The sequence below is a fragment of the Capricornis sumatraensis genome, chromosome 17, assembly GCF_032405125.1.
Source record: "Capricornis sumatraensis isolate serow.1 chromosome 17, serow.2, whole genome shotgun sequence".
NCBI classification, from domain to species: domain Eukaryota; kingdom Metazoa; phylum Chordata; class Mammalia; order Artiodactyla; family Bovidae; genus Capricornis; species Capricornis sumatraensis.
This window is the reverse complement of record NC_091085.1, coordinates 60,968,653-60,977,258: the sequence shown is the minus strand read 5'-3', so window position 1 is coordinate 60,977,258 and position 8,606 is coordinate 60,968,653. Positions and strand designations below refer to the sequence as shown.

The window sequence follows — 8,606 nt, the reverse complement described above, 5'->3', positions numbered from 1 at the left end:
ATTTTTTCCCTCACATTTCTGGATACATAGGAAATCAAATAAACTTATAAAAATGTCTCCCAACAAAAAATGTAACTTTAAAATCTTCTGTTTCTCATCTAAATTTCTTCAAATTAGCAAATCTTTTCCACATATCTGAAAATGTGACATGAAACAAAAAAGTGATTGTACAAATGAGATGACAAAGAGTTTTAAACTGAATCAAAGAATAAAATGTTGAATCTCTGAGTTAGTGTAAAAAAATATTCCCCCAAAGATGATGAAACAAACAACTGACTTATTGCCTATACTGCTCTCTTTTGTCATAAAAAACAAATCAAACTTAGTCCATGATAGCAGTCTCTTGTGGAGATGATAATCTGTGATTCCCTACAATGCAGTGAATCTCTCATTTCATTGGGGGTCCAAAAGGAATTAGGATATTAAGAACAGCTCCAACAACTGCACCAACTCACGAAACAGCTCATCGATTTGGTTTCCAGCTCCTTTTCCAGCTTTAACTCTCTTACTCTCTGCAGCCTTGCCTGGCTCGTACCTCAGGGCATTCCTTTCTTGGGGCTTCCTCAATCCCGTGGAGCTCTTGTTCCCTCCCTAAGCCAAATTCTACCCATGCTTCCAGAGTGGTTTTAAACTTGTACCATCTCTTTCTCCAGTCTGCCCAGATTGCTCCAGCCCACAGTGTTTTTTTCCCCTCTGAATTCCCATTGGACTAGTAACTCTTGATGGCATTCCAAACAGCTAAACTGAAACTTTCAGAGACCCTAAACTCTAAAGAGAGTGTAAGGAAGTGTGAGTTTTGATTTTTCTAATGAAAACTTCTTTGATTTCTGAAATATCAAATATTGGGGTATATTTGTTTGATAATCCAGTGCTGTAAATTGCTTCAATCGCTGGTTCCTATCCAAATTTTACTCATCTTTCCAGGCCCAGATCATTCCCTCTTCTTTGATGAAACCTCCTGGACTCCCCTTTGACCTTTTAGTCTTCCCTAGTCCATTTTGGAAGAAGGAAATGGCAACACACTCCAGTACTCTTGCCTGGAAAATCCTATGGACAGAGGAGCCTGGTAGGCTGCAGTCCACGGGGTTGCGAAGAGTCAGACATGACTGAGCGACTTCACTTTCACTTTTCACTCTCATGCATTGGGGAAGGAAATGGCAACCCACTCCAGTATTCTTGCCTGGAGAATCCCAGGCACAGGGGAGCCTGGTGGGCTGCTGTCTATGGGGTCTCACAGGGTCGGACATGACTGAAGCGACTTAGCAGCAGCAGCAGCAGCAGTAGCAGTCTGTTTTGACTGAAATTCTACAGCACACAAAATTTAGCACTAGATTTTAGGATTCAATGTATTTGCTGTATGGTATTGTTAGTCTGGTTAATGACAGGGGCCATGTCTTATCCTTTTACTGTACCTTTACATGGAGTCCAGCTGAGTGCCCAGCATGTCAAATTACAGAGCACACGAGCTTAGCCCATATTAGGAACTCCTTACCCTGGCCTCACACAACTAGGTAACTTACTGAGCCATTCTAGACTTGCCATTTCCTGAACATGTCATGTACTTAAATGCCTTTATGTCTTCCACTTGTCTTACACTATCAAAATCTTAATTCATTCTTATAAATCCAGCTCAAGTCCCACCTCTTCCATTAATCTTTCTCCAATCCCCCATGTCAAAATTAACTGTTTCTTCCTCTGAGCTCCTTGTTTTATACATAAAAAAAACCTCTTCTTTTTGCTGCTTAATGTTAGAATCTTCTAGACTGTGTGCTCTTTGAGAGAAAAAACCAGGTCATGTTCATTTTCTATTTTAGCATGTAGCACAGTGTCAAGCATGCAGAAGATACTCAATAAATATTCACATATAAATAAATGAATGAACTTACAATTTTATTCTCCAGTTATTCAAGTAACAGCTTGTTAATATCTTTGGTTTAGCCTTGGCATTTTCACAGATGAAGGTGAGAAAAGTCCATAAAACTATTCAATGAATTCTGGATTTGACTAAATAAATTTTGTGGTTCTGCTTAATATTTTAGCTTATCTCAATCTTTAAGTTTGATGGCAGCATTGTTTATAAAGTAAAAAACTGGAATCAATCTAAATGTCCAGCAACAGGAGACATATATGAGTTTAAGACTTTCACAGAGAAAGTTGTTTTTTTTTTTTTTTCACCACCATCTACCTCCAGAACTTTTTCATCATCCCACACTGAAACTCTTCATGGAGAAAGTTTTAAATTATAACCTATAAAGTTTCTACTCTCTCTTTACCTAAAACTATTACTCACTTCTTTTATGCATTTACTCGACAATCATTTTTACTATAATTCCCTCATCTGGTTGGTAGAGTTTATTTACTTTAAAATATTTATTGATTTATTTTATTTATTTTTGGCTGTGCCGAAAAAGTCTTTGTTGCTGTACACAGGCTCAGTAGTTGAGATTTGTGTGCCATAGTTGTGGTGCATGGGCTTAGTTGCCACAAGGCATGTGAGATTTTCCTGGAGCACGGATAGAACCCATGTCCCCTGCACTGGCAGGTGGATTCTTAACCACTGGACCACCAGGTAAGTCCCAGCAGAGTTTATTTTTAATCATTTAGTAAAGTAGTAAAGTTTGTTTTTCAGCTATAGATAAGGAAATATATTATTGAAAATGCATTATAAATGCAAAAAAAATAATTTCACATATACTGCAGTTCATAAATGGACAGCAACCTTTATGGATATATACAACTATGGGTCACATTGCAGGACAGCACAGTAGTTAAGAGCACAGGTTTTGGACCCTGGCTCCACCTGCTACAGTTATTAGCTGTGTAATACTGTAAAAGCCTTTATGTGCCTCAGTTTCTTCATTTATAAAGCGAGGATAATGGTATCCATCTCATAGGGTTATTTTGAGAGTTACACTGGTTCATACACATAAAGCACTTAGGACGGTGTCTGGTACATAATCAGTGCTTACTAATGGACTAGCTGCTAGCATATTATTATTTTCATCTTTCTCACGATTCTGATTATTATAATAACCACAATAATATTACTCCCCTGAAGTAAAATTTTTTTCAGGGAGCAAAATTTGTTCAATCTGGCTTTGCCGAACTGCTGTTTAAAGAAATTTCCCTTCCTCTGTAAGTTGGCTTTGCTTCTAGAACCAATAAACCAGTCTTTGCTCTTTAACAATGGGACCGGCTCCCTCATGAGGAGTGAACTGCATTGCGGTTACTCTACTGAGGCTGGAAAGCCATTTGCCACAAGCACTCCTGTCCTGATTTCTGCACTGAGAGAGGCTGAAAGAGATCCCTCAAAGGTCCCAATTTAATGAATGACCATATGAATCATTCTGAGGTTCCTTTCAAGCTCCAAAATTCTCTGCCTATTCACCAGGTTCTCACATGCAATGTTAAGCGGCAGTCTTGCCAAGAACCTGCAGTTCACACTCTGAACTGAGGCGGAAACAAATACTGTCACAGAAAAGCAGAAAGCTTAAATTTCTTTCTGTCTTCTGAACAATGCATTTCCACAGCAGTGAACCACGTTTGGTGACTCAAGTCTCTCAGCAATTCTAGAGAGGAAATTGTGAAATTATCGCTGTTTGCTGAGACAGTACTTACAGTTTGCCAAAAGAGGGAGCATGGGAGCAGAAAACACATTTGTCCAAGTCTTAAAAAAAAAATGTTTGTTTGGATTTTGTATTTTAGTTTTTTATTTCTTTTGCAAGGATTGGATGAAACTAAATGACAGTTACAGACAATATTTTCTTTTTAAGACTATCTTAAGACAGAAAGGTCCAAGATTGAAAATAGACACATAACTTTAAACGATCTCTTTCTATCTTCCCCAGACAAAACATTCACCTTATGCCTGGCTGCCACACATCAAACAGCTCCAACCAAACTGCTCTCATTAAAAAGAAAGGAAGGAGGAGCTCAGGCCAGCAGTTCTCCTGAGTAGGGAAGCAATCACATATTTAATAAAAGTGCAACTTTCTCTCCTGGCTGCCATGGATTGTTTAAAAGAGAAGGATTCATTGTATATATAATCTAGATCTCACCTTTACTACAACAATGGAGAAGTTATTGAAATAACCAAGTTTAATGAAAGTTAATCATCAGGGTGCTAAGTTACTCACTCCCTGAGGCTAAACACTCCTTGGTGCCAAGCAAGAGGAATGATGTAAGCTCCTAAAACCTTTTGTAGAAACAAGTCTTAGATTCACACTCATTAGTCACTAATACTGGGTGAAAGCCTGTGTAAGACAAGGAGGCTTCTATATATCATATCCCTACAAAGTCATTTTTCAATACAAATTTGATTGCTGCTTTTGTAAATGCAGCTTTGGCAATTTCCCCATTTGTACATATATTTTCAATTTGCAGAAGAATTCTGCAAATTCATGTATTTTTAGTTTAAGGAACATATTTAGTCTCTTACTCAAATTACCAAAAGGTACTCTGTATCATGTTTAGCCTAAAAATTTAAGAAAGACACCTGGAAAATTCACAGAGCTTAAAAATTTTCCCCCAAAATTATATATGTTATATAAACTGATTACGTGATAGTTTAATGAAATGGTTTCTTTCATTGCTGCTGTCCACTGCATTAAAGCAATATGATATAAAATATTAATCTAAAGAAGAAAGTTAAATATTCTACAATTTCCTGAGAGTTGGTTTAATTTCCATATGCCTCTGAACAATGCTCTAAGGTAATTCTGCTAACACTTTCTAGACCTGGAAAACACATGACCTTAGATTCAGTTATTAACAGATTTATAACAGAAAAGACATTATATTATAAAAGTCTATAAAATTTTATATTATAAAATTCTTCTTAAAGGACAACCTTTAAAGTTGTATTTTTCCTTAACTAATACAGGAAACAAGATAGGCAGTGGCTTTTTGAAATTTATGGTTTAGTCAGTCCCATGCAACAGCTGGCAATACTGGGTCCTAGGAGGAGAAAATCTGTGAACAAAGAAGTAGATTTCACAGGCTACATTTTTTTCCTTAATTTGGGTCATCATGTAGAAGACAAGATTATTTTCCAAAATGATTAGGCATTCTCATCAATTAGCCAGCTAAAGTATCAATCCTGAAGGAAAAATGTAATAAGCTCTTCTTTTGTAAGTGCCACCTGTCAAAAACTGTCAAAGTTAGTCAAAGCTTTTTACTGTTCCAATCAAATCATAAAATGAGTGGAAAGTCACTGTATAAAACCCATTAAGCTATGTTACTAAATGTCCAATGTTACATAAAAACTATAAATAGCTTTGCACTTTTAGGCCTTTTTTTCAATTTGCTTTTCTTGAAGTAGTAATGATGTTCTGCTTCAGTGAATAAAATAATTTTGGAGCTGCCTTAGTGTTTAATCCACATAACTCTTTCTGTGTGGAATGAAAGCAAGCAGTAATCAAATCAGAATTATAAGCATTCCTTGACGTATCTCTTGCTAACAATTTTAAAAATTAAGAGCACCAAAGATAGCAAAGACTGAAAAAACTAGTCACTAGGCTTAATAATCTTACAAATTGACATTCCTTTGGGGAATAAAATGCTGTTTCTGGGAAGGGCATCTAGTCTTTTTCAAATATTTTTAAAGGAATTCATACTCTAAAAGGAACATCACTTACTACTGGCTTAAAAATAACAAGCCAGTAGCCAACTCTGAACAAATACAATGTCCAAAAACTGATTATTGAATTAGTAAGGGTTTGTTTCCACACACTGAACACAGTCTTTGCTCTTTTAGTACATGGTTGATCCAATAGTTGATCTAAGGGCCAAGTGAAAATTCTGATAACTGATATTTGTCCAAATAAGTAGTTAAAGTAAGCTGAGGACCAGATCCAAAGCACTTAATAACTCTGAGATACTTCTCTTTTTTTTTCTTACAATATGTTAAAAGAAGTTTCTATCTATACTTTCCTGGTAAGTTCTTCCATACTCGGATGGATCTTATCTATTCTGGTGATAGCTCCTAGAAATGTAAGTAATTTCCATGCTAATGAAATTCTCCAATTATCAAGAAAGACAAAAAAAGGGTAGGACACATTTGGGAACAGACACCCAAGGCCATTTATCAAGTTTGTATATTTTGCAAGGGTGGAAACAAATTTTTTCATCAAAATGTTTTTGCTTTGTTTTCTCCAGGAAAGCTGAGAAGAATGAACCCAAGAAGGACATGCTAACCATTTGAAATCTGAGTTTTCAAGTCTAAAATAAAGAAAATTTGAAAAGTATATTGAAACTGAAATGAAGTAAAGGGTGGCATATGAATTTAGTATCTTTAAGGAAAAATTAAAGACATCTTCAGATACCTTGTTCAAATGAAGCAGAGATTGGAGGCACTTTGACAGTTTCCTATATTTAAAATAATAATGCCCAGAACCTACTGTGTTAGATTTTTGGTGAAAATAAGCAATAATCTTAAATTTAGTATAGTACTATACATGAATACTTACTTAAAAAAGATTAAAATTTATACTATATAAATTTTAAATAGCCATGATATGTGCACCAAGTTTTATTTGCCTTTAAACAATACAAATAGAACAAATATGTGATTCAAAATATTAAATGTTCTTGAATTGTACAGAAGAAAAAGAAACTGAAGTGAAACTGTAGGAATTGCTGAACTTCAGATAAATGTTTCTTCAAAACAAGAGATATTAGTTCCTAAAAGATTTCTCTAAAGTTAAAAAAAGATTAAGAAAAACATTAAGCCACTGGGTTATTATGTTCAAACAAAAACTTACATGTTTCTTAATGGACATGTGTTTACATTTACAGATAGTTAACTCAGTCTCTTGTCTTATAAAACAGAAGACGCCACTGATGTATAAACTAAGCGAAATAATAAAAGCCTCTTTTTCATATTAGAAACTTTTAAAACCTTAATCTACCTTAGCATTATTTTCCATGAAAACTTAATAGAGAATGGCTAATCTGAAAGCAAAATGTTGAACAAATCACTTAAAAAAAAACACACCATGGGATTTTGCTTATAGCTAGCAGCATCAACTAACGCCCCTAACAACGGCAAATGAACTCAGAGTATCAGCCGGTCCTCTCCTCCCTCCTGAATTACCTGACCAATGGAAGTTTGGGTTTGTTGTTTCAGAAAGCACTGTTTCTTACATTCCATCAATTGTTCAAAATCATGCCACATTTTTGCTTGTTTCATATTTGGACCATGACTTTCTCGTACAGCTTTTTGTTTTTCCCGGAGTTTCTAGCATTAAAAAAAATAATAAGAATAATTAAATATCATATAGGGATTTACTTCTACTGCTCTAATCAGAAGAATATGGTATGCTTTGTACATCTGATAAATAATAGCTAAACCAGATGATATATGAAAGCTAAGATGATAAAAGTTAATCAAATTTACCATAGATCTAAGACAACCTGAAGCTAAAAAGAACAGAAAAATAGAAAAGAAGGGGAAAATAAGGGAAATCAGGAAAGTGGAGCAGTATCATGGTATATAAAAAATGCAGATTTTGGAAGTCAGAAGACTTGAGTTCCAACCTTGGCTTTGTCACTAGCCATAAGGAAGACAATTTCTCTGGACTGTAGTTTGTTCAATTGTCAATTAAGGTTAATAATAGGAGTAATTATAAAAGTATCTGCTTTATAATACTATTTTTTTCACATGACAATAGATATAGAAATAATTACAAACTATCATGTGTTATATATGTTATTATTATTAAATACTATATTCTTTCCTAAATCAGTATACTCTAAGGGTATGCTCTATGCCCAAATAAATCAAATTGTATGCAACTATTCTTCAAGGAGAAGGTCCAGTGCTATTTTTAAAAGGCTCAGATCCTATCAGAATTATTTTTGTTACTAATAGCCTACATATATAGTTCCACCTTCCAATACTGTTCTACTTACTGACTAAAATTATAAACAGGAATAGGAACATTTTTCAGTAAACTGCAAACTGTTCTTTGGCTCTGTGTTATGGCAAATCAAGGAAGAGTGACAAAGAAAAGATCGCACAAAGTCAGAGAGACAATGAGAGGAAAGAAAAGTAGGAAGGAAAGAAGAAAAAAACAGAGATGACAGCACGCACATAAGGAAGCAGAGAGTAACAGAAATACACTCACTGACACAGACTGTCAGAAATCACCAAGAAGGGCAGAAAAACAAGCAAAGATTACATGGGAACATCCCCATCTTTTCCTCTTTCAGTATGCAGGGTTGATCTAACAGTTGATCTAAGGACACAAGTGAGAAGGCTGGTGGTCGGTACTTGCCCAAATAAGAGGCTAAACTAAACTGAGGCCAGATTCAAAATGCTTATTAAAGACTGCCCTTCCCTCCTATGGCTAAGAAAAGCAAAGTTAACAGCAGACAGCAAAACGAAACAGAATGAAGAAAATATAATTTAAATATAAACAGCAAATTTTTTGACACAATGCCTGGCATGCAAATACATCTACTTAACTCTATGTTACAAATAAAGTATCTTACAACAAATATTTTTATCCTTATAAACTAAAACAAAAGTAGTAAGTCAGATCCAGAGTTTTAAGAGTATTGAACATGATTTTAAGATTAAGGTACTACTTAACTGTAACTTTTCT

The 8,606-nt window shown here is 35.0% G+C and overlaps 1 protein-coding gene across 2 annotated transcripts in view; it reads right to left on the bottom strand.

Annotated features, from left to right (window-relative positions):
• Positions 1-7,010: 7,010 nt before the first annotated feature.
• IFT81 (intraflagellar transport 81) overlaps positions 7,011-8,606 on the bottom strand; it is a 98,121-nt gene continuing 96,525 nt past the window's right edge. For both annotated transcript variants that reach the window (XM_068989927.1, XM_068989928.1), the window contains exon 19: positions 7,011-7,237. In XM_068989927.1, the coding sequence (XP_068846028.1) occupies positions 7,055-7,237 (183 nt within the window). In that variant the 3' untranslated portion in view covers positions 7,011-7,054. The remainder of the gene's footprint in view (positions 7,238-8,606) is intronic.